Source organism: Oxyura jamaicensis, chromosome 4 (assembly GCF_011077185.1).
Source record: "Oxyura jamaicensis isolate SHBP4307 breed ruddy duck chromosome 4, BPBGC_Ojam_1.0, whole genome shotgun sequence".
Lineage (NCBI taxonomy): Eukaryota > Metazoa > Chordata > Aves > Anseriformes > Anatidae > Oxyura > Oxyura jamaicensis.
The window spans coordinates 12754881-12767418 of record NC_048896.1 but is presented as its reverse complement, the minus strand read 5'-3'; the positions used below and the strand labels follow the sequence as shown (position 1 = coordinate 12767418).

The following is a 12538-nucleotide window of genomic DNA, read 5'->3' as shown; positions in this document are numbered from 1 at the left end:
TATGTTAATTCCATTGCTTAATGAAACCTATGAACTGAAAAAAAAAAGCTGACCTATATTTTGCAGTTTCTGTTCTAAGGTTAGATTTTGAAACATAAGCAAATGGAGAAAAATAAAAAAAATGGTCAAAAGCATTAAAATCCCATCTTGATAAGAGTATAAATTAGAGGAATAAATGTTTAGTCAGCTGCTGAAGAAATCCATTAGTTATCCTTTAATAGTTTAATGGAAAACAAGAATAATGATCTTCTCTAAGCTGCTTAAGTAATTCAGTACTTTTAAAGTCCTCCTTAAGATTTTAGCTGCTTCTCATTGTCGCAGTGGGACTTACCATAAAACTGCTAGTTTCTTGTCCCCTTCTGTAGCAGAAGAGCCTGTGAAATTCTTGAGTCTCATTGCATACCTTGTCAGAAAGGTAAAGTGAAAAGAAACATGTGAGATCTTTCTGACATTACTGGTGATACACTGAAAAATTAACAGCTACACACAGATATACTTCTCCAACCACAACAGGTAATGATCACATTGTTCCATAACACTAGGATGATGTAAAATTCAACAGAAAGCACCATGTAAAATCTGGTGGGCTAAAGTAAATTGCCAACCCATTTTCAGGGCCAACAAGGTGACTTGTTCTCGAGCATGTTAGTTGTGTTATATGTAGCCATCTGGGCTGAGCCCTGCAAACAGTACTGATGAGCGCTGGACAGAAGCTTTAGATCTTGGCCCGATATGTACTGAAGAGTAGAGTAATGTGTAACAAGGTTTTATATGTAATACTTTGGGCTTGAGTAATACCTTCCACATCCTTCTCATATATGCTTTTTCAAAGCTTTTAATATATTTTATATAGAAAATGGTTTTAAATAGAGGAAAGGTCATGTTTACAGCTTTTTAAGTTCTTAGGTCCGTGACTTTGAGTCTTGTATACTTTGTCTCCCCTCTCTAGTGAACTGATGCTGTCCAGCATTTGAATGTTCAAAGATTGAGTATTTCTACCTTCTCACTCTCTCTTTCTTTTGTCTTTAACTGAGCACACTTCATGCCATGCATTTAGTCTCTTGAAAATCAATTCATCACATAAAATCATTGTTCTGAGCCCTAATGCAATTTCACAGGTACTTGTGTTAGAATAAGTAATAGGGTTCAGCGTTGCGTAAGAAAGTTTTAAGGTATCCAGGCAGTCTTGATGAGTTCTCATTTACAAGGAGGTAATGGAGTGCAGGCAAGCTGTGCTGCTCTCATGCTGCCTTCCTCCCACTACCCCCATCATCAGCCCCCAGCCTGCAGCTGGAGCAGAGCACCTGATGTGCTTCCTCCATGTCCTCTCTCACCTACTCTTTGGTATTGTTATTCCAGTCATACTGAATGTGTCTGAGCAAACACAAAGATGTATTTCTCTTTGGGGTTTTCAGTATTATGTTGGGGATTTTAGTGTTACCATTAACCTAAACACCTTTGAATGTCACATCTCTGATATGCCCAACCTCGTTGATGCTCCTCTTTCTTTGACGTGGCTAATGCAAAAGGGGAAAAAATGGGCCTCCGACAGAGGGAGGAGTTACTGTTCCATAGCCCACAGTAAAAATCTGTTAACATTAGGAGCCACATTAAGAAAGCTGCATGCTTTGCTTGTACATTCATGAATTGTACATACAAGAATTGTGTATTTGTCCACAGAGTTTATTGAACCCTTACCAGCCTGCTGCTCACCTGGGCCGTCACCTTTTTTCCATGTCTAACCACTGATGGCAATGGTCAAAATCAGTTAATGTTATCAGTTAAATGGCCAAATCAGTCTCTCACTGGCTGCCTATGAGATGCTACATACAAGAATTTGTAATTTAAGCTCTACCTTTGATGGTAGGCGGCGGAGTTAATCTCACCTGAATGGAGCTAGAAAAGGTCTACTCTAAAAAAATCATCCAGATTCCTGCATAGTCAAAAGCAGTTCAAAAAGCAATTCAGAAATAGTTTAGGTGCTGCTTCCACACCAGGATCCATCTGTCATGTAGCCCACAGTAGGACTGTGTGGATACAGGAGCTACCAGGAACCCCTTAAACTGGCTGAGGGCCGGTTGCTCCAAGGTGCAGCTGTGGATGGACTCATCTGACACCATCCAGCACCAGAACTGCACATGGAGAAAAGCTGCAGGGATCATCCCTTTGTGAGCTACTCCTAGGGCTTCTGCTCTCTGAGTTAAGTGGTACACGTGTTGCAGCTCTTGAATGAATGAAGATTTTCTGTCCATCCACTTCTGAACAGACAGACTGCTGGACTGGGGAACAAGATTTTCAACTGTGCTGTGTGGTTTTCTTAAAAAATAAAAACAAATGTGGTTTCCCATGATGAAGCATTCACTTCTTTAAAGAATGTTCCTGCAGTTTACCCTGCCATATGACTGTAGTTGTGTAGATCAGCACATCTGCTGCTAGAGTGCATAAAGAGTTCAGCACCATGAAGGAGATTTTCTTAATTCCACTGCTCTTGAGGGTTTAACTTGGATCTAAATGTTGAGTGAACATCAGTTTTTGTTGAATAATCTCTTTAGAGTTTCTTCTTCTTAAAGAAGTGTAGGATGTTAAAATATGTTTTAAATATTTAACAGGAGTATTATTTACCTGAGAGTAAGAGCTTCTTCAGATTTGATACATTTTATTATGTAAATACCTACTTATTCAAAATGTAAAACATGTATTATTTTTGGCAGTCTTTAATAGCTGATCTGGCATATTAAAATCCTGTACATCAAAGAAAAAAACACCTTTGTCCTATTAAAAAACAAAAATTTACAGGTCTGATTTGCTTCCTTTTCTTCCTCTTGTGTATACTGCCAGTAATTACACCAACTTACCAATGATATTCCCAGCATACACTGGGGAAAGCAAAGATGTGTCACACTGAAGAAAAATCCTGTTGTTCTACTTACAGGTAAATTTAATCCTGCTTGATTTCACTTTGGTAATTTGTGCAAGTAAAGCAAACAAAACCTTAGTTACTCAGGAGACCATCATTTCCACAGAGCCCACGCTATGAAATAGCTACAGGTAACAGTAGCAGATTTCCAAATACTGATTTGTTTTTTTTATTAGTAAGTAAAGGCTCGTTCATCTATATTCTAGCCTACAAGTCTACAAAACTGTATTAAAACTAGTTCAGCTGTTCAGCATTGTTTTATCATTAAAAAGTATACTTATTTAACACAATACATGCAAAAAGCTTCATCTTTGACTATGATCTTAAGTGCCAGGCTTCAGAGCTTTTTTTAACAGCCAAGTTATAAACCTCTAAAAACAGGGTTTGTGATAGAAATCCTGATAGACTCACTTTAATGTTTTGAATAATAAAACTACACCTTTTAAAAGACAAGTGTCATTGCCAAACAGTGAAATTACTATACTTCACTTCCACCCACTACATTTCAATTTTAATTTTATGAATATTGCAAATTATAACACTCACATTATAACCTCTAAAGGGGATAATTTATAAAAGCAGTGTCCATCAATTATAAATTTTCCATGACATTAATAAAATGGCAAGAACTAATTATGATGACTTCTGAGATGAAGATGCCTTGGACAAATCATTAATACATTGAAACGATATTTTTTAAAACATAGCAGGTTCTAATTATGACTGAAATGAGATTATGAAAATGATCACAGAAAGGACATTAACCTGATGAGTTCCACAGTCTCCGAGTACATGGTGTATGGAGATTTAGCTTCTAATGGATCTCGCTCCATAGCGTTCCCGCACTCGATGAAGGAGAGGGCAGCATCAGCATAATTCACTGCTTTGCCAAACTTCTCCAGCTGAAATGGGAATGACACAATCAAGAAAATCCTTCAGCTTTAATTTCTAGGTAGACAGATCATAATACAAAGCAACACGAGCATTAGGATGAAAGCAAAGCAGTGCCACTAGGTAAGGGTGAATTGCACACAGAAATTAACGCAAGGTCTGTATTTTTGCAAAATATTTTCAGGTAATATATGGCCAGGCAGTGCACAGAGGAAAGTCAATTGACATCCATGGATTTACACAGGCAGTGAAGGACACTCAGCATGTTTGAACAAATCCATATTGCTCCGCAATATACGAAGTAAGTTTGCACGCCGCTATGCAAGGGTTAAGTAACACCTCCATGCCATATGTCAGATGTCACTCTCTGTGGTGATTGCTGACAAAAAAAAGTCTCATCACTTATGTGATGATTGAAGGAGAGGAAGGGAAAAAAAAAAGGAAAAATATAGCACTGCTAAATATTTTATTTTACTAGGATTTTATTGCGAAAGGTTTTAGCCCTCATAATGGTTGTGATTAAACTGACTTAGACATACTGATTTCTTTTTTATGTGTAATGAATATTATATATGACATTTTTATAGGAAGTATTTTATAATAGTATTTAACATTTTCAATTTTTGATAGCTGGATGTAAGAATTCTACTAATGTGGCATTTGATATAAGAGATCCAATATACTTTAAGTCATTTAAAATTTTCTTTGGATGTCTTTATCAAAATATTTTGATGCATCTGCATATGTTTTCCATTCACAAAAATGGAAGCCTATCCTAGCAATATATTAAGCAGAACATTTAATATTGGTTCAAGGTAACAGTATATTTGGCTTTGTGGCTACTCCAAAGCTCTCCTTATAACTAGTTCCCTCTGCATTCCTGGAAGGTTTTCATTTCAAGTTCTGCTCTTTCACACTGATTATGTACAAAGCCTTCGTACAACTGATAGGTATTACCCGAATGATCACAAAAGGGGAAATATTTTTATGTTTTCCCCGTACTCTGCTGGCTACTACTCAGCATATACTTCAAATTCCTTGCTTCAGGTCTTCCAAAGAACACTTCACATAGTACAAAAAAAGGAAGTTGACTGTGAACAGATTTAGTATGGGCATACACTGTGAGCCAGAAATGGGATTTCACCTGGCCCTTTGCTCTACACTGAGTAGGAGTAGGTGGAATTCCACCTACTCCACCAATGGTGGAATTACTCCAGCCCATCCCAGCACATCTGGGAACAGAGCAAAGTCTCCAAGATCTCTTCCATATGGTACAGTTAGTGGCCACTGCAAAAAAACTGATGTCCAAATCAGCTGATTCCTCACTGCTGTTCCAGACAATGACAAGTTTTCACAGGGTCACTCCCATATGATGCAAAATTCCTTCATCAGAAATCTCTTTTCCCTACAAGCTCAGCAACAGCATCGCCACACATCTCATTTTCATTTGCTGACATATTCTGAGGTCACGTGCATTATCTTTCCAGCCACTGCCACACATCTTTCAGTTCTGTGTGATCTTTGCCATGTCAGCACCGAGTAACCAGAAGCAATTGTTTCCCTAGAACAACTAACACTACGGGTTTGCACAGCAAATGTGCTACATGGAGATAATTTGTGTGCAGCTGTATGGGGGTGGGGAGTTGAGACCTAAATACCAGAAAGAAAAAAAGAACACAACAAAGCAGCTTGTTCACGGGTATTTACGTCTGCCAACAAGTTGTGTCCTAGCGGATGGCCTCACATTCCTGTAAGAGCACTTGGGGTGTCAAACTGCTAGTGACAGAAAAGGCCGGGCCGCAGGCAGCAGCATGATGTGCCGTGCCTGCTCCTCTTAGTTCTGCTTGAGAAACACCACTAATTCCACGAGGCATAGGCAAAGGTAAGAGGACGGAAGACAGGTCAACGCTTTCCGAGTGAATCAGGCTGTGGAGGGAAGCGGATTGACATAGTGTGTTGACATCACCAGGAGCCTGAACCTGTAAATATTTGCTAGCGTGGAGCAGGCAGCCCTGTGCCAGAGCCACGTGTGCTTTCTCTAAAGGTCAGCCAGCTGCGGGAGGTGCTGTCAGTGTGTCTCTGCCAGCCTTCCCCATGTGCAGGCACCAGGGCTCCGACTGAACCAGGGCTCCGACTGAACATGCTCTGAGCTGCTCAGTAGGGATCGGTGCGGGCCACCTCCTGTAAACGGACAGCTGATACCTTGGTGACCTGAAGCAGGTAGCTTGGCACGTTAACTCTCCTTTACTCCTTCGGCCCATCAGAGAGCAGAAGGGAGAGCAATTTTCCTTTAATTTTTGAAACACAGCACGCAGTTGTTTCCTTTTTTTGACAAACACTTCTTCCCAGCTACAAAAATCTCTGCTGTGGAATGACATAATGTGCATACACAAAACCTCCAAATAATAAAGTGAGAGGTGAATAATCACCCAAATTACAACAGAGAAAGAATTGAAGGGGTGAAATGCATAGCCACACTCCATTTTAGATGTATTGGTTTAAATAAATAGGTGAGCCAAGCTCCACTTAGCCTGAATAAATGAGCTGTTGTTCTGCACTTTGTGAAGCATACAGGAGCAAAGTTCTTATTGGAAAACAAGTGGCCGTTAAAGGCACTTCAGCACTAGCAATATCTTGGATTGAATAAACTATGACAGAACTACAATCTGGCAGATTAGGTAGTTCCATCAAAACCCTTTGCAAAATTAGGTCAATCTTACTGGAATTTCAGCTGGGCCAAAATGAGAGAAAAATCTTTCCCAGCATTGAATTACCCCACTGCAAGATTTTTTGGAAAAAAAACAACAACAAAAAACTGTTGAGTCTTTATTTACTAGCCTAAGAGCAAGCAATAAAAATGAATGCATCATTTAAAAATCAATTCCTGTAAATTGTGAACAATTGGATTTGAAATATCAGATAGTTTTGCCACATGATAATGTGGTGGAGGGTGATTTGTCTTTCTTAGCTTTCTGTTACAGAGTGTTTCAACACTTTTGGTTTGGGCTCAAAGTTTAGTATGAAGACAAATTTCAAAAACACATAATCTTTTAGATATTATCTTACATCCTTTGCACACAGCGTGACTGTTGCTTCTCCCCAGAAGAGATACCAAATATTGCAAAAAGTTTCTTTTTTGGGGGAATGACACATTAAAGTCTAGGAATGGCGCTCAGGCTTTGGCCTGATGGTCAGATGGTTGCGGACAGTTTGTTTATAGAGTTCAGTCTGAAACATACTTCAGTCAATAGCAGAGTTCCTCTTGGTTTCTGAGGCCTTAGATGAGATTCAGAGTACACATTTTGTAATACCCAGCTCCATAGTGGAAAAGGACAAAAAAGCCTTGAAATCTTACCAATGCGTCTGCTTTATGCTTTAGCTTCTTAGCCTCTTGCATGTAATAATCTGCGTTGTGGAGCCTTAAGAGACAGAATCAATTATTTCAAGTCTTTGTTTTCATACAATTGGACAAACGTTGTTTGAGAAAAATGCTGACTGCTTCCAAGAACAATTCAGATATATACCCCCACTTATCTCTTCCAGTCTTAACCTGATATTAATCTGAAGTTACTGTATGCAAAGTTTTGATGGGTGACCTGAATGCAAAATAACTAGCTGTGAAAACTGGCCACCCAGAGGAGCTATTAACATGTGCTGAACAGAGGAAAAGGAAAAATAGTTTAAACTAATTAAAAAGAAATGAAGAAGAATTACTGTGAGCCAACATTCATGATCTGAAAACATTTATCAACAGAGACTTCATTAATCAGTGACAACAGTTCATTTATAAAGATTAAAACTGTATGTGCCACTGTGCAGCACTATCCACGCAGGTGTCCAGTGCTTGCATTAAAACCAAAGATAAGCTCTTTCACTGGGAGCTCCACTTGTACGAAAATCCTAAGTATCTAACATGCAACTAGTACAAAGAGATCCAACAGTACTTACACATCATCAAATGTAATTTTAGGTCTTCTGGGCTCAGAATTCCCATTAGAAAGAGTTGGCATTGCAGACCAGATGTCTGTTTCTAGATGGCTGGTATCAAGAAGAGCATTGGCTGTTGGTGCATTGTGGGATTCTTCCTCCTAGAAAAAAAGACTGTGGTTAATTCTTCATAATTCAAAACATATAGACACACAAAAACTAAGGTGCAAAGTACCATGCGTATGTAGACAACTGCATCCTGGAAACCTCATAAAACCACCTTCCATCCTTTCTAATGAGCCTATTAGATTAAGTAAGCATTATGACTCCACCACTGACCCCTCAGCTGAACTCACTTCCCTACACTCCAAGGTGAAAGCCAGCCTGGGTAACACAGTACTACTGACTGGAGGCACTCATTAAAGCCAGGATGGGGAAATCTAATGCAGAAGGGCTGGACATAAATGACTTAATTTGAGGTGGATCACACTATTGTCACCTTTTTCAATAGAATTAGTAGGTAACTGCAAGGTGTCTGTAAAGTCTGCTCAGTTTTCAGCAAGGAGCAGTTTCCTCATCCTTGTTACACAGAACAGGGAGAAAAATGGAAAGCAGAAGTCGAGAGTTGTGACTTTGTATTGATTTAAAATAGAAGCATAACAGAAGCATTTAAATCAGGCAATTGCAACTTTAACACTATGTCCGCAACAGATAAACTGTATTAAATATGAGCCAGTGAACTAATAAAAGAATTCTATCTTATTTTAGAAGACAAATATTTTGGGCACCAGGATAATAGATACACCAAGGATAAATCTGACTGGAGGTGCTGGGAGTGAGAGGAAGTGGCCCTGCTGTTTACATAGCATATTTTATTTGCTGACATACACAGTTCATTTTGGCATTGATTTCAGTTGAAGGTGTGTGTATTACTCTCGCAGCTTGAAGTGACACAGTGGTATCAGAAAGCAACAGGGATGAATGAATAAGGTGAAGCGATTTGTCACCTGTTCCAATGCAACTTCTGAGTTTTACTATTACAGAGCATGGCAACAACCTCTCACAAAGCGGTGAACTGTGAAAAATGGGGCTACACGTGTCCTTTTCTGTGGCTGAATTCTCTTCTTGTCTTTTAATTCTGACACTGATACTAAGAGCTGGATCCTAAATGATATGTTTGAAATTCTAGTGGGAGGATTATTTTCTAAAATGGGCCAGAAAACTAAGGTTTCCCTCTTTATTTTTTAAAGAGGATGACCAACTGATGTGATTTTTTTTTTTTTTAAATCAGTTTGCTATGCAGCTTCTAGCTTTGCCTCTTTTTCATGTATTTTTAGTTAAAAAAAAAATCATCTGAATCTGGTGAAAGGCAAGAAATAAAGTACTGTCTATATGAAAATGTTTGGTGGGGACATAGCCCTAACAGAAGGGTGCTTTCGGGGGGGCGGGGGGGGGAAGAGGGGGAGGTAAAAAAATACTTTTTACATGATATCTAAAGGTTAGTACAAAATTCATGGAGATTAGGTGCAAATGCACCTTACTGCTAAAAGCTGGGAGGCTGCAAATCTGCAAGAAGACAGTTCTGCGTTAAGCGTGCTATGGACAGGTATATTTTTGTTAGATTTTTATTTTCTGTTTTGTTTAGGCCACAACATTCAGTATAACTATACTGCTTAATGCTGCCTGATAATTTGTGGTAATGATTCATGTGGAAGATATAAAACCTCTTGATGCTTTATTTGCAAAATGTGCTTGTTGTATCTACAGAGTGGGGTGAATAATTACAGCCAGTCAGTGGCTGCAAAGGCTTCTTCCAAGGCTCAGGGACTGGGTGTTTCAGGGAGTGATATACAACACCAAGAAGATGCCTAATGCTGACCTAAAAAGCTCTGCAGAGATCCACTCCTTGCTGCTTTAGAGTGAAACTACATAAGGATTTAAAAATAGATAGTGAAAAAAAAATCAAACAGAACAAAGCTAAGTTAATTTTATCTTGTTCACTTCCAGCAACTGCGGTCTGTTACTTACACAGACTCCTTTGGGGTTAGAAGAGGATTTATTTTCATTCTTTCTGTGTTTAGAAACAGAAGAGGAAGAGCTGCTGGCCTGAGAGGTGTTTGTGATGTTGGTCTCTTGGCTGAAGGAGCTGTTGTCGCTGCTGTGCCGCCGGTGCACGGGCTCATCCAAGAGGGGGGATAACGGAGGAGGGAACAGCTTCTCTTCTCTTTTCTTTGCCACCTTCTTCACTGAGCTACTGCTGTTCCTGGGACACAGATAAGAACTAGTAGCATTTCAGTTGTGGTTAACCCTCCACAGCACAAAACTCCAGATTTTATTTACTGAAAAGCCAGTTCTACCCTCAGATACGTGCCGTGATCCCCATGTCCTAGAAGCAAAGTCAGAAGGAGACAGACAGACATAAAAGAGCCACCCCTGCCTTTTTGGCCTTTTCAATGGCTGCAGAAACCTCCTACTTTGGAGGACGACTTCCAGTGCATTAGTACAAATTGCACCCACTTTAAATGCTAATTTGAGTCAGTCTTCATTTGAGAGGTCAGCGAGGTTCTGACTCAGCAAAGTGCTGAAAAGTTTTATGCCCAGGGTTAGTTCCTTTGACATCAAGTACGGCTATTTACGTGTTTAACGTTAAGCATTTTTAAGAGGCGGATTAGGGCCCACATAAGCAACCTTTGCAAAAACACGTAATAGCACATGCCACATGAACAAAAAAGAAATAATGTATAACTACAAAATGATAACCATAACAATAACAAGGTAATAATTATCTGACCTCTAGAATAAAACCAATGTTCAACACTATATTAAAATGATACATTGTAGCTGGCAAAAGTCCTTGAGCAAATATTGGTTGATGAATTGAACGTGATTCAGAAAATGAATGTGGTTTTGACATGAAAGCTCAAGTAATATGATAATCTATTGTCTGTTTTATGTACAGAATTTGTTAGCTGGCTGGAAATGGCAGCTGGGATACACAGTTAAAACAAACAAAAAAAACACATGCTAGACCTTTCTCCCCTCAAATCCATCAAGAAAAAAAAAAACACAGCACCCTACCGCTGTTTAACATATCAATCTACTGATAGATTTTTATTTTAGGTACCCAGTCAATGAAGATAACCTGAATTTTAATCTTTTGTTAGACATCTGATATTGCACTACACAATCATTTACTTTTCATGATTATTGACTAAAATTTCAATAGCAAATTAAGTCAACAAGAATTTATGTTTCATTCCTAGTCGCTTTCAGTCAGTGTCAGGAATTATAGATTTACTTTGCGGTAAAGTAGCTGGTGAAAGAGGAGAGTGCAACCCAGGTTTCCCCGCTCTTCATTCTGGCGACACGCAGTGTAACAGCACCCTCTCATTCCAGGCCAGCCTCTTTTGTAGTTTCCCCCTCAGCATCAGTCAATGATCAATGGCCAACACCTGCTTTGATCATTCCCCTACTTTGGGCCCTTGGTGGTACAAAAATATTTCAGCCTGTTTTCATAACAAAGTGATATCAAACAAAATCCCTATGTTTCAGGTTTTATAGCTCTTCTACTCGAAACTATTTTAATTCAACTGAAGCAGAGCTAAAAATAACTTTGAAATTCTCTAATGTTAAAGATCCTCAGGCTGAAGAAATAAAAGCAGCACGGAATTCATATTGCCTTACAGTAGGATGGGTATGGATGCTGTCCTGTTTGGAAAACACATGGTCCTGAAGATCAAAGGAAAGCAAGCAGGTCGGAGGAGACTGGCAGTTCTTTGCGAAGACTGATTTCATGCACATGTGGTCCTGCAAGCATGTCCTCCAAAAAGTTCTCACTCAAAGCCCCATCTGTTAGCTTCTTACCACCAAAGGGCATTTTGGAACTGAGACAAGTTACCATAGCTATAGCACAATAGCACTCTGAACTTTTTCCAGAGGAAAGTTTTCCAAAGAAAAGCAAGCACTGCTCCAAGAAAGCCTGCATGTGTTACTGGATCATACAGAGGCAAAGCAGACAATTAATGAAATGCTCAGGAGCAGAATCCAAACTCTCTGCCTCCCAAGCCAGTGTCCTAAACAGGACTACCCTGAGTGTGATGTTCAGTGGGCTGCCTAACAAACACGTGCGGATGAGAGCACAGAGCTAAGTGCCCCTGCACCAAGCGGGGTGTGGAGCTCTTCCTTTGCCCTGGTACAGCTTTGCAAAGGGAACAGAAACTGAGTCTGGCAGATCTACCTCCAGTGTCTGAAGGAAAATTGAAGGTGAGCCATTGGCTAAGCCCACTTTAGGAACCACTAGCAAGATTTCTCCACACATCTGTGGCTATGTCCAGGGCTAAAATAGCACTCGCATGGAGTCTTGTCACTACGTGGTGAAATTTAAGCACACACAGCAATCCGAACAATGTTCCTCGGTTGTTACACAGAGATGGGAAAGCAGTACAAGAAAAAAGAAAGAAGGCTGCAGGTACCATGGTAGAAGCCTCTTCTCCAACTGAGTGACATTTATACATTCCAGAAGAATTCCATCATATTCAGAGGCCTGACCTCCCTTTTGGGCACTGCGTGAGACTGTCTGTTCAGCTCACCTATGGGCTCATGTACAAGATAGAGCAAACCAAGATATAGAAGTCATTCTGCAGGTGAGAACATGTAACCACAACTGAAAAGGCACTTGAGGATATATTTTTTCTGCATAACTAAAATTCAAATCCAACAGCAATACTTAATGGCTATAAGTTTTCTCTTTTCTTTTTTTTCTTTTCTTTTCTTTTCTTTTCTTTTCTTTTCTTTTCTTTTCTT

At 39.5% G+C, this 12538-nt stretch overlaps 1 protein-coding gene across 6 annotated transcripts in view; it reads right to left on the bottom strand.

Moving 5' to 3' along the window:
• The window catches only part of AFF2 (AF4/FMR2 family member 2), a 366303-nt gene that overhangs the window by 20881 nt on the left and 332884 nt on the right, over window positions 1-12538 (bottom strand). For all 6 annotated transcript variants that reach the window (XM_035326403.1, XM_035326404.1, XM_035326405.1 and 3 more), the window contains exons 13-17: window positions 9764-9998; window positions 7757-7896; window positions 7164-7227; window positions 3683-3819; window positions 332-403 (exon numbers count right to left, since the gene is read on the bottom strand). In XM_035326403.1, the coding sequence (XP_035182294.1) occupies window positions 332-403; window positions 3683-3819; window positions 7164-7227; window positions 7757-7896; window positions 9764-9998 (648 nt within the window). The remainder of the gene's footprint in view (window positions 1-331; window positions 404-3682; window positions 3820-7163; window positions 7228-7756; window positions 7897-9763; window positions 9999-12538) is intronic.